This window comes from Anomalospiza imberbis, chromosome 6 (genome assembly GCF_031753505.1).
Source record: "Anomalospiza imberbis isolate Cuckoo-Finch-1a 21T00152 chromosome 6, ASM3175350v1, whole genome shotgun sequence".
Taxonomy (NCBI): Eukaryota; Metazoa; Chordata; class Aves; order Passeriformes; family Viduidae; genus Anomalospiza; species Anomalospiza imberbis.
In genome coordinates, this window is record NC_089686.1 from 59,736,512 (window position 1) to 59,754,184 (window position 17,673).

Sequence of the window (17,673 nt, forward strand, 5' to 3'; positions counted from 1 at the left end):
AAACTTGGGAAGACGCTGGGGAGAGAAGCAACACGGGATGGAAAGGAACGGAGCAGCCTCCGGCCGGAGGGGAGCGTGCCGAGCCCAGCCTGGGCGGCTCCCGCGGCCGCGGCGACAACGGCGGGGCTGTCCCGGGGAGCCTCGGGGACAACGGCGGGGCTGTCCCGGGGAGCCTCGGGGACAACGGCGGGGCTGTCCCGGGGAGCCTCGGGGACAACGGCGGGGCTGTCCCTGGGAACCTCGGGGACAACGGCGGGGCTGTCCCGGGGACAACCGCGGGGACAACGGCGGGGCTGTCCCGGGGAGCCTCGGGGACAACCTCGGGGGCTGTCCCGGGGACAACCGCGGGGACAACGGCGAGGCTGTCCCTGGGAACCTCGGGGACAACGGCGGGGCTATCCCGGGGAACCTCGGGGACAACCTCGGGGGCTGTCCCGGGGACAACCGCGGGGACAACGGCGGGGCTGTCCCTGGGAACCTCGGGGACAACCTCGGGGGCTGTCCCGGGGAACCTCGGGGGCAACGGCGGGGCTGTCCCGGGGAGCCTCGGGGACAACGGCGGGGCTGTCCCGGGGACAACGGCGGGGCTGTCCCGGGGAGCCTCGGGGACAACCTCGGGGGCTGTCCCGGGGACAACGGCGGGGCTGTCCCGGGGACAACGGCGGGGCTGTCCCGGGGAACCTCGGGGACAACGGCGGGGCTGTCCCGGGACGCCGCGGGCACAACCGCCGGTGTCCCCGGGCGGTCCCGGGCGCCGCGGGGACAACGGCCGGCAGCGGCCGCGCTGACGCTGCGCCATGACCGTGCAACGCCCGTCGTGGCCGCCGCTGTACTTCCCGCACTTCCACGGCACCGAGCCCGTGCCGCGGCAGGCCGGCGGCGCCTGGGCCCCGCTGGCCGCGCTGTGCTGGCCGTGGCAGCCGCTGCCGGCCGCGGCCGGGCCGCCCCGCTACGCCGCGCTGCCCGCTCCCGTGGTGCCGGAGCCGCCGCGCCTCTGCTGCCCGCCGGGAGCGCCGCGGGCCGGGGACGTGGCGCGGCGGCCCCCGGAGCTGGCCCAGCTGCAGCTGCAGGAGGAGATGTGCGAGCTGGGTATCCGCCTTAAGGAGCTGGAGCTGGCGGCGCTCATCGGCGACGGCTTCGACGCCAGGCAGTGTGCGTGCGCGTCCCGCCGCGGAGCCGCCCGCCCCGGCGCTGCGCGGGGCGGTGCGGGCGGAGCTGCGGGCACACGGCTCCGCCACCGCCCCGCACAGCCCGGCCGCGGGGGCGGCGGCTCCGCCCGGCAGTGACCCCTAAAGCGGGATGCGCGTGGGGCGGGTTTTGGGTATCTCCGCCCCGCAGCGCCGTAGAGCCAGCCCGGGGACGCGGCAGGGGCAGCGCAGGTGCGTGCGGAGCGCCGCAGGGAGAAAAGAAAAGCCTTTGTCCGGGGTCAGCCGCCCCGGTCAGCGCTCACGGGGAGCCGGCCGAGGGCGCGGGTTAGAGTCACACCAACTACGGGTGTAGTCACTGTCGCACAAAGGAACAAAACCCCCAAAGTCGGCAAGTGGTAACAAAAAAACCAACGCAGGCGTCAGTCAAGGGAGTTGGTACATGCAAAATGGATCGAGTAGTAAATGAGACCCTGCGGTTGTGCATCAGCTTTGATGTAAAAAAAGGGCCAGGGATAGTTGAAGGCATAAAAAAAATCCCCAAACCAAAACACACCCGCCCCCCCTCAAAAAAAAACCCCTCAAAATAGCCCACACCAAAAGAAACCACCAACCGAACAAAACCCCTCCAATTAAATTATAAGTGAGCTTGGCATCTTAATTTTGCAACCCGCTGGCTATGAAGAAAATGCAGGGAATAAAATAGTTCAGCAGCTGATGATGGTACTGGGAGTTCAGGTGGTGAGGCTAACAGCTGTAAGGATTTCATGCTCATTGTTTCCTGCAAGGTCACAGGCTGCCAGTCAGGAAACTTTCAGGAGTGCAAAGGTAATAAGAACACAGGAAAATGTCCATCAGATATTTGCATTCAAAGGAAGATCTCAAAAGAAATTCAGATTGGTAGTTTGCAAATTTTTTTCTTTCATTCTAGCAATACACACCACTTTCCATTTCTAATACCTGCTGTTTTGAGAAACTCCTATTTTCAAATATTTGCTAGCCAAGGCATTGTAAGGATTATTAGTTTGCTTAATATATTATTGGATTTACTTAAAAGTATTGTAAATTATCAATTACATCATTAATGACAAGTTATGTTTAATTCCTGTTTAGATAAAATCCTGAAGTCACTAGAAGAAAAGAAGATACAAAGCATGAAAGCAATGGAGAACCTGAAGTAATGTCCACCAACACACTGAGGATTATTTCAGCTGGATATTTTGCCACTATCACTGTGGACTCTTTTAATGGCTCTTCAATATTGGGTTCCTACTTGCTAGATGCTGTTCTCTTGCCAAATTAAAAATATAGCATATTGTTGAATTCTTTTGTGTATTATTTGTCTGATACTAGTTACTGATAACACTACTGTGTATTTGAACCTTTTTTTTCCCTCCAATTACTTCATGCAGGAAGTATATATTTTCTTCAAAAACACTGAGAAATTAACACTGTTGTTGTCAGGATTCCCAGCAGTCCATATCTGCAGCTGGGAAACACAGAAATGGCAATATAAAATATGCTTGGGTTTTGTTTTGTTTTAGTTCTAAGTGTATTAAGTGCAATTTTGAGTAAATAAGTATGGCCAAAAGTCCTAAGCCTCTAAACCAGCTTAAAGAACTACTTTCACGTTAGCAGAAAAATCTTTGTTACAATCACAGTGTATTCATTTATTGTCTTTAGTGTACCATGGAATTACAGAAGCTGTGGCTGGAGTTGGTTTTTAACAGAGCAGTCACATGACATTGACTGTTAACTGACATTTATCTATTATTTCAGGAATAACAGTGCTTAGGCTAAAGCCTGTGGCAGTTTTGCAAGTGACAACATCCTTATGTTTGGAAGGCACGTCCTTTCACGAGTAAAAATAGCCAGAGGCAGGGATGGGACGATCTGGACAGCATTTAGCATTCAAAAATAATGCCACACATTAAGAACACAACAAAGTAGCATATAGGCTCATCAGACTGATTAAAAAACCCAATTACTTTTTCCTGTTCCATTTCCAGAGCAGTAGGTGGCAGCATGAAATAATAAAGTTACCAACCCTGAGGCTGCAATATTTTGGCAAAGAGCTTTATTTTTAAGAGGAATATTTTAATCTCGGTTTTTTTTTTTAAATGTTTTCAAATTGCTCGGCTGTAAAATGTTTTAACACAACACAATATCAAAATTTTATTTCCTCTGTTTATTGCAGCATTCATCCTTATACTGCCTCAATCTTTCCAGTCAGATTTTGATCTACTGTACACAGAGTTTATATTAGAAAAAAAAAATCTAGTTTATAACTCCCATTTGTCTATCATCAAACTACAGCAATCACATTTTAATGTGATTACAAATGAACACCAGAACACTTTGGAAATCTGGGCTGCAGTGTTTCACTGCTCCCTCTGCAGAAAGAGGATAAAAAGTCTCTCAAAGGGTTTTGAGGCTTAAGCAGAAATGGTTAATTGCTGTGAAAATGCCAATGGTAAAGCTGAAATTGTTGGTTACTATGAAAATGAGAACTGTGTTAGCACCCAAACTAAGTACCAGAAAACAAACTTGGATTGGACAAAAAGCGTCAATACACAGAGGCCTTCAGAGGCTTTGCGGAGAAGTGAGGGCTTTAAAATCAAGTTAGGTAACAGAGGAACTGTCTTCATTTTCCCAATCTCCAGATCAATTTCATTCCTAAACCACTCTAAATTTCCCAAGGTTATTGCAAGGACTTTCAAAGGTTTCCATTACATGGAATTGCTGCTTCCTTACAATTACTTCTCAGCTTTTGACAAGTCGTTCACTCTACATCCAGCTCTCATCAGCCATTATTCACTTTTTTTCTTTATTCATTTGTTTTCTTGGCTTAAACAGAGCTGCTTTCCATGGCACACAGTTGAAATATTTTCCATCTGTTGTTCTGTTTTTCATATGGCCTTTATGTTGAAACAACACTTGGTGTTTAATTACTGGGTGATAACACAAGGAATAACATCAGTTAATGTGTAATCCAAATTAGAGTTGCCTGGGGTCACACATCTCCTGAAAAAATAATCTGGATCATGGCTTTTAGCAGAATGGTCACCCTTGGCCAGTGCCACACACAGCACTCCTCCATCAGGATGCTTTGGTCAAAACCCTTCCTCTAGAAAAAAAACAGGCTATTGATACATAATGGCACATAGGCTGATTTTCATTTGCCCCTGAACATTTCACTTACCTTTACTTTTCTGCTGTGTTTCCACCCGATCTTGTTAAATCCAGCAATTTGCCCTCATGTGAGGGCTTATGGTTTCATCTCAAAGCTGATCTGTTTATCATTTCTTTTGTAAAAATTAAGCTGTGTATTAGACAAAATAGACCAGCATTCTTACTGCATTTTTTCTTATGCACAAAGAATGTGCCATTCATTTTTTTTTTAATTGTTTCTGTTCTCTGAGATTGCTCAGGGGAGGCTAAACCTGACATGCAGATGCTGGCACAGTTCAGATCTCTTTCATGTAGCTGCCTTGCGACTCAACAAATCTATCCCCATTGCATTCAAGACAGAAATTTTAGGCTACAAATTTGATTCACAGGCAGAGATCTCAAAGCACTGGTAGGTTGCTCCCATTTCCAATCCTAAGTGAAGCAAGCCTCTCAAAAAGCAGAGTGTCACACCTTCAGCCAGCCTGAGGGCTGAGCAGTGAGAGAGCCACGTCCGCACCCGCAGTGACACCCAGGTGCCCCCCAAGGAGAGCCTCAGGTCTCACTTCTGGAACCTCAAATGGCCTTGGCTGCTTTATGGTGGGCAAAATGAGATACAAAGCTATTCAAAAACCAGAAGGCATTTCAACTTTAAATTATTTTATACCAAACAGTTGGGTCCATTAAATTTCAGACTGCTGTGTTTGAGTTTGCCACATTAAAATTCTCCAAATAGATATTCAGCCTTATTACAATGGATCATTAGAATTTAAATTAATCTTCAAGTCAAGCTGCCTTAATTAGTTCAGGGACAGATTAGAAAGAAAACCCAAAAGCAGTAAGCCATCATGAAATGATTTTTCTGTTTTCATCAGCGTCTGCTGCATTTTAGATTCACCCGCCCTGAAAATTCAGAGATAATATCTCAACGGGAAGTAGGGAAATTGAGCAGCACCTAACTCTGGGAAACTTGTCCTCTTTTGTTTCTTTGGCAGGTAGAGTTTTTTTAAGGTCGCTGATGTCTAGATAATGAATCAAGGAGTTGCCAATCAGGAAGCATCCCATAAGTGTTGCATTTATCTTTTCCAGGAAACATATGATTCTTAATAACATGAGTCAGTTGAGTTCTGCTGCACACTAAAAACACACATTTGTGAAACAGGCTCAGATCTTGGTGTCATCTTGAGGAAAGCCAGAACAACCCCTGGAGGCAGTTTAAGTACTCACAGTCACAGCAGGTATATAAAATATATAAATACATATATACATTTAAATAATGATATCTTAACTAGGCCATCTGTCTAGAACCTTAGTAGTGATACTTACACTAGGAAGTTCATTTATCCTCTATTTTTGGAATATCCTTTCCTGCCTCTTTTTTCCTCTGAAACTACAAAGTAGTAGCAAAGCAACTTTTTATTCCAAATTTCTTGCATCACAAATTATATAAAAGCAGCCCTGTCAAAAGCTGCATTTTCCTCTTCCTTTTACTTCAGACTGACAGCACGAAACTTAATGACATTAATAATATTAATAAATGATAACTTTAATTATATTAAAAACCACAAGAACTGGATCTAAGGAGGAGGACACAGCAGGAACAACCAATAAGTAGCAACACAGATTTTAAGACATATTTTATTTCATGTGCAAAGTTGTCAAGGAAAACACATGTACAACTTCAGCTAAGCTATAGCCACTAACATGAAAGGAGCTACTTTATGTACTCGTAAGCTTTATTTCTAGAATCACCCTATGGCTCAGAGTAAAAACATAGGAATTTGGTAATGACCCAGAACATTTTAAATCTCTCCTTTTCAGTCATATGTAAAACTCTACATCAGCATGTAATTTTAAATAACAGGTCTTGGAGATGTTCCTTCTGATTGCATAGTATAAAATTTTAATTATTTATTTTCTTATTCTCTCGATTTAATCCCTACACTCAGCTTTAAATTTGCTCTCAATTCTGCAGCTTCAGAAGATTAATTTTCCCACTTACAGCTGAACCACTCATAAATTTTGAGCAAGTTTCACAGACACAGCCATTACAATTCAGTTGAATCAAGCTGTGAACACCAAAGATAACACGGATATTAGTAATCATGCAGAGCTAGTCCTTTCCATAATTCAAAGACGTAAGAAAAGTTCATTTCCTTGGAAAGTGACATCTGTTGCCTGGGAAGTGAGACAGTTTATTGATATAAATTCTGTAAATCTCTGTAAAAAAGTGAAGAGGTTGTTATCAGAAAGGCTTCCTAGAACATACTGAAATATTTTCAAGAGGTGTTTTTTTTCCCTTGTAAATTCACATTTATTTAAATGCTGCCATAGGAATAGGTACTTTATAGTCCTGAACAATTCCCAGAGCTCCATGAAGTAATAAATGGTGCTTCTTACTAAAGCATCCACTGCAGCTCAGGGTTTGAGTTCCAGCAGAGCAATGAGGAGAGGCAGTCCCTTCACCCTGCCCTACAGATGGGACACTGAGGCACAGTCTCATTTTGGACCACTCCAAAATCCTCAAGAAGAGCAAACCGAGCTTCCATCTCCCAGTTTCCAGCCACCCATAAACAGACAGCACCCTTCCTCTCCTAGCACAGTTTTAACACTTGTGATGGCTGATTTATTGGGGGGTCACTAGCTCAGCCCCGTTCTCCCTGAAGGGAGCAGGTGTTTTGCCAGTAATTGCAGTGGAAAATGTTACCTAATAGGAGAACACACAGAGCACACCGTGGGCTGAAGCCATGCAGTGCCATGGCTATTTAAAAATTCTGCCCTGTGTTGGTCACTGCTTCTGTCACACCAGGTGTCAGTGAGGTAAAGAGTGCATTTCTTTGCGTGCACAATGTAAAACTCAAATTGGGAATGCACAGTGATGGCAGGGAAGACATTAAATGAAGATAAAAAGTCAAAAAGCATAGGAGTATCTGTGCTGGACCAACATGCTTTCTGATGAGACCAAGAACTGCCCAGAACTGACCCTTTTGTTAGGCCTGAGCTGTTTATGTTGGGTTGCTAAATCCTGCATCAAAATTCAAGCCTCAGCAAGATGGGTTCTATCATATTTTCCAAAATCCTTGGCTTCACTCTCATTTTTTTTTTCTATCAAGCATGACGTTGAATACAGCTTGCAACAAGAAGTCAACAGCAAAATGAGATGGAAAAGCCTTCCCAGTCTTTGCCATAGAAGGAAATACTAAAATTTGTTTGGTGTAAAATAAAGTATTCAGGCTGTTTCCTCATTGCAGCATGGAGAGTATGAGATAAAGACAGTGATAAAGAGTAAACTTCAAGTTAACCTACATCCAGATCTCCTTGCCAGACACACAAGACCTGAACTGATGCCACATTTTATTATGGTGTTTGGACTGGCTTACACAGCACAGAAATGCTCTGGGCTCCAGTGAGGAGGGAATACTCCCGGAGAGAAATTCACCTGCTCTCTAAATATTGCACTCAGTGGAATCACCTTTCTTTGTGATTTACAGTCCTTTGCACCCATTATTGCCCCCTGGGTGTGTGTTTCTAAAGTTACAAAATTATTTACAGAATGCAATATAGTAACAGCTTACTCCTTGGGTATGAATTGACTGTGGAAAATTAATGAAGTCAGACATCTTAAAACAAGAATTATTTTTAACAAATGCAAAAAAGAAAAAAAAATCTAATTCCTGAGACACCTCTTCATGATACTTGTAATTATTTTCAAGACATCTACTATACATTTGACCCCCTAACAATTTAAAGCCCATTTCTCACCTTTCATGAGCTTCATAACGGAACAACTCTGAGAATTACCTCTTCATTACTGCCTCTCTACCCCTTAAGGAACCTGAAATGGATGGGGACAAATTGATGGACAAATAGAACCAGGTTTGAAAAATTATTTTTGATGCACTCATATATAGATACACAGGAATATGATACAATATTCATAAGAATATGGTCTTAAGGTGATTTTAAAAACATGAAATACTATATGATTTGGGGGCATTTCAACTATTTTTAAAATCAGTGCCTACCTAAACAACCTTGTTCAATGCAGTTATTCTCAGGAGAGATTCTGCAGCATTGACCAGCCTTGCCTTTATGACTTGGCCATCTTGAAAGATTTTTAAAAAGAAAGTCAGTATGCAATTTTTTTACTGACCTATATACAAATCTCACTTCCACAAGCTGAGTTTTGCATTATTTATTTCCGAGAGAAAGGCAAAAGTTCAAAAAAGCATTCTCAAAGAGTACTCTTCTCCTTAAAATATGAAAAAAAAAACCAACTTTGAATTATTTTGATTAAAAAAAAAAAAAAAAAAGAAATCTCTTGCTCATTTCTGGAGTTAAAAATTAACCCATGAACAGAAAGCTGCATTTTCTAGTAGGTATGAGTGACATATGCAAGATCCCTGTCCCTCTGCCATTTCGTGTCAGTGAGGGGCTGGGAAGCCACTGGGATTTGTTAATGCGTAAGAAATGCAAGAGCAGGACAAAAACTGGTTGGACACAGGGTTTGGAGCTGCTGGGATGTGCACAGGACAAGAGGGGGAGCAAAAAGCAGTGACTTCTGTGAGCTCAGTAAACTTGCTGCTTTCAAGCTCCCTCAGACTTCTAGAAGCTGGCAGTCAGCTCTTATATTGGCAATGCAGGGCTAAAAAAACATACATTAAAATGTGGTTAATTCTTTAACAGTCAAACATCTTGAAATTTAATGGAAACTGGTCAGCTTGATATATATCAGCCCTTAAACAAAGTAATTCTGCCACTCTACACAATGTTGCATTTTCTACCTGCCTCTCATTTTTATCTTACACTTCTTACGTGTCTCATCTTTCAAAGAGAGTCTGAAAAGAAATGATCACTGTTGAAGATAATATCCTCATTTCTATATGTAGGGTTTGCATGCACTTCTATCAAGTTCTACCCATAGTATTATGACATACAATTATTACTCATATTTCCAGACTGAGTGCTGGAGCTTCTCTCCAACAGAGATAATATGTCAAGAAATGACTGCCAGGAAGTTCCCTTTTATCCTTTTAAAGTTACTGTTCTACAGATACTAATAAATGTCACACGTGGTTTTCCAAGTGAAATTGGTCAGAACAAACGTACCAAGAAGGAATTTTTTGTTGTTTCATTTGCAGCTGTTCCTCCGGATGATTTACAAATCTGAAGACGGATAGTGGTCAGAACATCAACATTTTGTGTACACAGTAAAGAGTTCTTTCACCTAAACATTTAACATATCTTTAAAGAAAATTGGGGCATTGAGTAGAAAAAGCTAAATTACTACTTTTTTCTCTGTAAAAATGGCATGGCTATATCTGGACCAGGTTATAACTTTAAACAAATATAACTTTTAAACAAATAATTTCTTTTTTGAAATCAGTATTGAAAAAGCATATTGTAATTGTAGCCATACAAAATGTTTATTATATTACAAATTATTTGTACACTATATTTTCACTTTATCATTGCTTTGTGCTCAGACAGTATAAATATTACAGCATGATTTTTCTTTCCCAGCAATGTCCTAACTGTCTTGATATAATCTTACTTTATACTTAAAAAAAAAAAAATTACAGAAACATATTACAAACAGGATAAAAAGGCATCATGAATGAAGAATGCAAGATGGTTTTCTGAATAAAGTGCACCACAATGGTTTCAGAGTGATGGTTCAGGAAATATTCAATAGACTGCACATCATCCATAATAATACCAAACAAAAGTAATTTTGAATCTCTAACAGGTCTTCGTCAGAAGTATGAAGAGTACTTTGTTTAACTATACTGAATTGTTTTTTTCTTTCTGGAAGGCTATTTAAATGCTTTTGTTTGGGGGTTTTCCATTTTCTACAGACATCCAAACCCTGGACATCTCTATATTTTCCAAAATTTTTAGTTTCCAGTATGGCAAGACATAAGATTCATTGCGTAAGATATCGGAGACTTTACCCTCACACATTTTTAATAGAACTATTAAATTGCCACAATTTAAGAATGGGAACAGACTTTCAAAGAGTTAAGTGTCCAAAAGATGCCATTTTAAACTGGAATGCCCTGCTTCCTGTGACTTTTTTGGGACTATATTGTTACATTACCCTTCCCACCTCAATGGCTTCAGCGTGCCCATCCATGGGATCGTGGCTGCTTGCATAATTTCAGCCTCAGGATAACTCTGCAAAACTGGAGTCTAAGCTAGAGAAATTTATTACACAGCACATTTCACCCCCATTCCTCAGAAGGGCCCATTTACTTGCAAAATTTCACTGGGCTACATAGAAGAATCATTCAAAAACTGAGATAAAGCTGATGCAAAATATGGCTGACACGACCTGGTGTAGGTTTTACTTACCAGGTTAGCTCAAGCCAGCTGTGAACCAGCTCAGGCTAAATAAAAGTCAGCTGCTCTTCCATTATATCTGCACTTATGTTACAGAGATCCAAATGACTGAAAAATAAACAGAATCCTGTTCAAGGGGTCTAGTGGAATTTGCTTTTATAGATAAAGCCCAATAGAGAAACTCAGCCTTGTTCTCAGTGAGTGAAATTCCCACTGAAGCCAACAAGAACCTTTCTGTGGCACACTGAGTTTGGGCCAGTATTTTTCAGCTGTTATTCTAAAGTGTGATGCTCTTAGGCAGCTATTAATTTGACCCAATTTGGCTGTGTTGTATTACACTGATAATATCAGTATTACCTGGCAGACAGGTAACTGAGACAGCAGTCAGCCTTTACTAGACTTGTATTTATATGAAAAATTGAGTTTCTTTGGTTGTTTAGTATCCAAGTCACCCAATTGTATATTTGTGTACTCCAGACATAGCACGTTTATACTGATCAGTAAAATTATCGGGTTTATTCTTTCTTTTTGTTTTTTTGCATTTAGTTTATGGAAATTTTCTGACTATAGCAGACTAGTCACTTATATAAATATACAGCACATATATACATAGAAATTACAAAAATACATTTTATTTATATCTGATTTTAAATAATAAAAATGAAATTTCACATTTATTGAAAGATTAACTAGCATTCCAAACGCTTCTGCAATATTCCAGGTATTGGAGCAGAGGATGTCTGTATATTCTAGGATAATGACGCATCACAGTCTCAGGGTTTATAATATGATTATTAGGGGGGAAAACAGCTCTGCCTTAAAAGTTTGTGCTTCATCAATTTCTTCTTCTATCCCCTATTCTAGTCTTCTCTCTCCTTCTCTCAATTTACTGATGGCCAAAAAGCTAAACCAAGTTCCCTTTCTCACATCAGCTAAGACCAAAGAAACTCAAGGAAATGAAATGATCAGACAAAATATTAACTGAGGATATCTAAATAACCCACTGAAATGAAGGACATTACCTTTAACTCCAGTTGACGTCAAACACGCCCAACACAACAAATTTTGCGACAACCTCAGTTCCTGAAGCTACTTGCTGAAGGAACTGAAAACAACTGTTCATGATCTTCAACTAGTTTGTACAACTGCAGAATATTAACTACTGTCCCATCCCAAGTGGTCTGATTTTCTTTTGGGATTGGATTCCTACCACAACGCCGTGTAACAATCAGTGACCTTTATCTTGCACAATATAAAGTCAACATCATTTCTGGCAATGCTCTCTTTTTCACAGAACATTCATATTTTTTGTTAATCCATGTAGCTGTTAGCTTATTTACATGTTAATATAGTAATTAGGTCCTCTACATTCAGAACTTCCTGGGTGCGCATTCACGGTGCCAGCGCAATCAAAATCAACTGCAGCTTCAGGTAGCACTTTCTGGCACACTTTAGTAGATAGCATTGTTAAAGAAAGAGGCAAAAAAGCACTGTGTTGAACAGAGGTTTCCTTGTCCAAGCAGGTGTATTCATTTTTCCAGGCTGGAAGGATTTAAAGGTCTCAGGTTTACCAGCTTCACATGCATTCAGAGTGAAAAGCCCGATTATAGAGAAAACAGGAATAACCTTATTTCATTTCTCTGGGAAGCTTTTAGCACCAATATCCTTTGCTGGCTCTTCATGCATTGTATTCTCTCACGCTGAAAAAAAAAAAATCTCCTCCATAACTCATCAGTGGCACTGAGGGACAAGGTAGCCACCAATTATGGAACTGTCATTTACCTTCTTCACAGTCCTCTCTTCTTTCACTTCTTTGCACTGTTAATAGGATGAAGAGACTCGGAGCTATTTACAGGACTTTTATTTGTATTACTTAATCACGTTGAATTCTTTTGGTTTGAACACAGTCTCTGGGATGAAAAGGCTGAAATGACTCTGCATTGCTGAAATCAGCACCCCTTGTACAATGTCCTACAGCAAACAACACGGCCACTGCCATGCCAGCCGTGGCCTTCAGCAAACCCTGTTCTGCAGGTTTTTTCTTCTTGGATCGAAGTTTTGGCATGCAGAAGTTATTTTCAGCAGCTCTACCTCTGGGTCTGCAAATGAAACTTCTGTGGCACAGGCATGTTCAGCAGCATCTTTACTGATGATGGGTCATAATACAAGAGCGAAGTGACAAACAATTGCATATGGTTGATCTCATCAGTATGAAACAGTTTCCTGGCAGCTTTTCCTTAGCTGGAAAGCAGAATTTCATGTCTTCAGAGTCATGTTGCTCTGCTTTAAGTCATTTCATAGTGTTGACTTTTCAGACAGATTAAAATGCCATCGCTTTGGCACAATTCACAGAAAGTTTGTAGCCGAAAATTAAAGGAGTTGCTTTCTTGGCTACCCCAGGTTGCAAGACACAAACACCGTGCACAGAAGATATATTAGACCTGGAACTCGAACATATCTGTCTGCTTCTTGGCCAGCTTGGCCACTTCTTCTCTTATTGCCTTGACGAGGGCAGCCGTGGAGATGTTGGTGAGCGGCGCGTCGGAGGGGTCGTTGTCAGCCAGGCTCTGCTGGGAGGCGGCGGCGGAGGCCAGCGGAGCCTGCTCCAGGCTGGGGTGCAGGCTGCCCTGCTGGCTGTACTGCCTGGGCAGCCGGGAGGGCGAGTTGTGCTGGTAGCGGGGCCTCGGGTAAGCCTCGATGTAGCCAGGAAGGGGGACCTGTGGGGAATTGGAATTGCACAGGATTACGCGGAACGATTGACCCACGGTGCCGCCCACCAGGGACCGCAAACCTCCCCGGGGCGCTGTCAGATGTGACAGAGAGCACCAAACGAAGGCAATGCAAACCTCAGAATTCCCAGCTTCTGCCTACAAATGCCTGTCCTGGCACGTGCCATTTATGCACATCCCAGCTGTGGCAGCAAGCACGTCCTGCTTGTCCTCATTTATCATCACCTCCAAAGGTCCAAGGGGAAAGGTTTTTCTGGACGTGTGCTCTCTGCTTAGCAAACACTTCGGTTTTAAACAAACAGCATGATTTTAGTACACCAAAAAGCCTAAAACAGAAAAGCAGTTTTCTGATTTCTATCTAATCCAAGCCAGCCAAGTGTCTGGCCTCACTTTTCCTAACAGAAACTCACTAGATCCAGACAGCAGGGATAAGCTCAGGTGCGCCAGCTTGGAAACTCAAGACTCAAAGGGATATATGACTGCTCAGAAGTGTCAAGATTTCTGGCCATGTCTAACAGAATTACATAAAGGGATTCATAATTTTTGTAACTCCACACATTTCAGCCCCATATTAGCTAAAACAATAATGTAGGCCCTTTAGTCAGAGTGAGAGATTAAATTTCTTTCACAAATCCATGAACCACGATACCAGTCTTTTTGTAACTCAGAAGATTTTAATGCCTCAAATAAAAATTAGTATTTATGATTTCCAAAAGTCTATAAAACAGGAATTTACTGGCCTTAATTTAGAAGAAGGCTTTATGCCTGAAGCCTGACCATAAGGATTTACACATCCTCTATATAGCCTTGGATATCCATCAAATACTGAAGAGAATGTCAAACGTTCACTCTGGTGTGATGAGACGAATGTAGAAAGAAGGTATGATATGAAAGTGATCATTAGATGTGAGCACCTCTGTTTAGTCTACAACAGGCTCTTCAAAAGGTGATTTTACTAGAACAACATGCGATCACACCACTAGAGGCCACCAAGTTACTGTTTTCACTAAGCAGCACCCAGCAATTGGGAAAATAAGTGCTTTGTGGGTACAGCTGCCTTCTCCCACAAAACTTAGTGTTTCAATACTTACCATTTGTGTCAGAGAATAATGCACCACAGTAATTCTGCTTATAAAATAGGTAATAGCTCCTGTTTCCTCTACTCCCTTGTTTACAGTCTAGGCTAGTAGAAACGTGTGAAAAATAAAGAATCTTCTAGATATTAAGCCTCTGTTCTCAATAATTGTAAGAAAATCTTGGGAATGTGATCAAGCAATAATCTAGAGGCCCAGAAACCAGGATGCATGCAGAAATTCAAGCCCTGAGTATAACTTCAGATCTTGATGTTATTTACTTTTATTCAGGCTTTCTGACAGTGCTATATTGCTAATGCTATTACTAGCTCCTCTAGCAATGATTTTCAAGACAATTTCTTGACAGATTTGCAAATTCATTGTAGAAACTGCAGCAGTTTCTACATTTTTACCTCTTCTGCAAAGCCACTGGAGGGTTGAAAATCTGAGCAGCAATTCCTTTGAATTTTATATTGCCATGGTTGTTTTTCAGACAGATTCTTATATCCCTCTCCATTCCTTTTTCCCTGAAGACAAGGAAACCCACAACAGGGTTATACTCTTCTCCTTCCAGAGGAAGAAGCTGGAGGCTGGACACTTGGTTTGCAGTTTTGACCCATTTGTTCCAGTCTCCACTTTTGACAAGTGATACCTGACTCTTTTTCCACAGGACTGCAAGCAAGAGTAGGGATACAAAAGGGAGAATGAATGGGAGACAAGTAAAATTTCCTTATTTTTTTCATGGCTTTTTTCCTTCTTAGAGAAAAAGTTTAAAATCATTGCTAAGATAAAATAGGCCTCCTGGTTTTAAGTTGTCCGAAGGGTTAAAAACACACATAAAACAAATAAATAAACAAAAAACAAACACCAAAACAACAAAGGAAAATAAAGCTTTTCATGCTTTAAAAGGCAGCTCTAAGAAGGAAGTTCATACCAGAGCATCACAAGCCTCCAGGTGTCAGGGGCACATCAGCAGGTGTGCTCAGCTTACAAATGAACAGCTTTTTTTTTTCTGATAGTTCAGCCTTCAAACGCTGACTTGCATCTCAAAGTCCTATTGAATTCTTTTCCTCACAGGCATCAGGAGCAGTAATAAAGGGTGAACAACAAAAAAGCTGCCCCCAGGAACATTTATATGACTGTGTTGTCTCCTGCTTAGTTGCTCAAAGACAACTTAGATTTCAACTGCAATTCATTAAAATGTTCTGATGACAATTTGCACAAGGAAATTGAATCTGTGACCCAGCTTTTTTAGCCAGAGTGGTTCTGCATAAATACCAGATGTGAGCTCAAGCAGAAGAATTTATCTTTTTTTCCCTTGTGTAAAAGGAAAGCCCTACATTTGAGAAATTGTTTCAAACATGATAAACTACTGCAATTAATTTTAGGATGTTTCAACTTCAATTCTTTGAAATGTAGGTTTACTTTGGGCTAAAAATTACATCTGTTCCAGTCTGGGATTGTGCAATTAATTATTTAATTTATGATCTGTCACTGCAGCCTTCAGGACGATTTGAAACCATGCACAGCAGGGCTGCAGCAGTGCTGGGAGATAAGATTTGGGAGACAGGTTGTCTTGAGAGAAGCCTCCAGGAGGGCAAGATGCTTCCCCAACTTTCAAACAGCTCAAGGCTGCCTTGAGAGGCAGCATCACCTTCTCCTGACACGTGTCTATCTAAAAATTTAACCTTTCTCAGGAAAGAGAAATTATATCTAGCCCACCAACTTTAAACAGGTGCCAGGCCCTAACCTAGTGAACGATTCCACCCTCTAAAGCTCAGAGTTCATGTTATGAACAGCTGAAGTATCTATGTCTAATCCATCTCTTATGGCTTTTCACTAGTAGAGATTATTCCCACTCAAGGAAAAAAAATATCCTTTTCAGCTTCTTTGTAGACCAGTGAAGAACTGATGAAAAGCCCTCCTGTGCAAAACACAGAAAACACAGGTGGTTAGAAAAGCAAGGATGCTTACAGAGTCTGCCCACTGCCCTGGCAACTCATTCTCTCCAGCATAGGGCATCCAGGCTTGGTTCCTGTAGGCAGTGGGAGGAGTTGGGATGAAATAGCCCGTGAAGCCAGGTCGGTTCGCTGGAATGGCAAACACTGCTGGTACCGTATTTCCTGTCAAATAAAAAAGGAGTAGGCATGGTTAATAGCTGAGATTTTCACTTGTAAGTCAGAAGATAGTGCTTATGAAATATGGACTTCATGTTTGTTTGTTGAGGATTTTTGTTTGGAGTTTTGGGTGGGGGTTTTTTGTCCCGCCATCTGACTAGAGCAACTTCACAATGCTGGGAAATACCGGAGAAGGCAAGACTTGCAGTTGTCCTCATAACCATGTGCAGCCTTCAGGTAAAGAGTCCCTAGGACTTGATCCTTGTAACAAATGATCTTCGTCAAAACTTTGACTCATTAGAGAAAAGGCTTTTTTCCCCCTTAAGTTTGCTTCCTTGTATTCAGTTTTCAGCTGTTGTTACCTTGGGTTTCAGTGTAATGCACCTCTCTTTTCACTGTTTACCCAGTCTTTCTTAATATCTATATTATTGATATTCTTATTAATATCTATATTATTGTATTATATCAATATTATTTGTAGGTAAAAAAACCTACAAAAACGACTGACTAATATGTTTAACAGGCTGTACTCTCAACAATTCCATCATAAAAGTTCAATGCTTCTGTAAAAAATAGCAAGGTTCTACCTGCTCAGTTCCTTTCCCAAGAAGAGTCCACGACTGCCACAAATTACACAGCTAAAACTCAAATAAATATTTGTTGATTCCAAATCTGGCTTATCACCTCTTGATTAAGATGCATGCATAGGAATATCCAGGAAGCCTCCTGGATTAAAATCCCACTATCACATTCCAATTTGTGTGGAAGGAGGCAAAGTTTCAGCCAAATCTCGGTATGGTCACATCTGCTTTCAGGGAAGGCTTATTCCTGTGGCCCACAGAGATGCAGAGAACAATTTGGTACAGAGATTATCCACAGGCTATAACTGGGCTGTCTGAAAGAGCAGCATCCTAATGTTCCCTTGAAATATTCCCTTTGCTATTAACTCCATGTATTTGCCTAGTTAAAAATAGACTGCAAACTACTTTCTTGCCCAGTTTAGTCTTGTTTCATCTAGTGCCTAGTTACATGCAAAGACAGACTCCAGCAGGGAATCACCAACATCACACTGAGGGCATGAAATCCTCATCCCTAAATC

At 42.0% G+C, this 17,673-nt stretch overlaps 2 protein-coding genes across 4 annotated transcripts in view; one reads left to right on the forward strand and one right to left on the reverse strand.

Annotated features, from left to right (window-relative positions):
* Positions 1–733: 733 nt before the first annotated feature.
* C6H11orf91 (chromosome 6 C11orf91 homolog) lies at positions 734–2,468 on the forward strand. Its single transcript, XM_068194722.1, has 2 exons — positions 734–1,152; positions 2,259–2,468. Exons 1-2 carry the CDS (start codon positions 798–800, stop codon positions 2,324–2,326), a joined length of 423 nt encoding a protein of 140 aa, XP_068050823.1. The 5' UTR covers positions 734–797; the 3' UTR covers positions 2,327–2,468.
* An 8,712-nt stretch (positions 2,469–11,180) lies between these two features.
* The window catches only part of KIAA1549L (KIAA1549 like), a 122,512-nt gene continuing 116,019 nt past the window's right edge, over positions 11,181–17,673 (reverse strand). For all 3 annotated transcript variants that reach the window (XM_068194725.1, XM_068194723.1, XM_068194724.1), the window contains exons 20-21: positions 16,432–16,580; positions 11,181–13,372 (exon numbers count right to left, since the gene is read on the reverse strand). In XM_068194725.1, the coding sequence (XP_068050826.1) occupies positions 13,091–13,372; positions 16,432–16,580 (431 nt within the window). In that variant the 3' untranslated portion in view covers positions 11,181–13,090. The remainder of the gene's footprint in view (positions 13,373–16,431; positions 16,581–17,673) is intronic.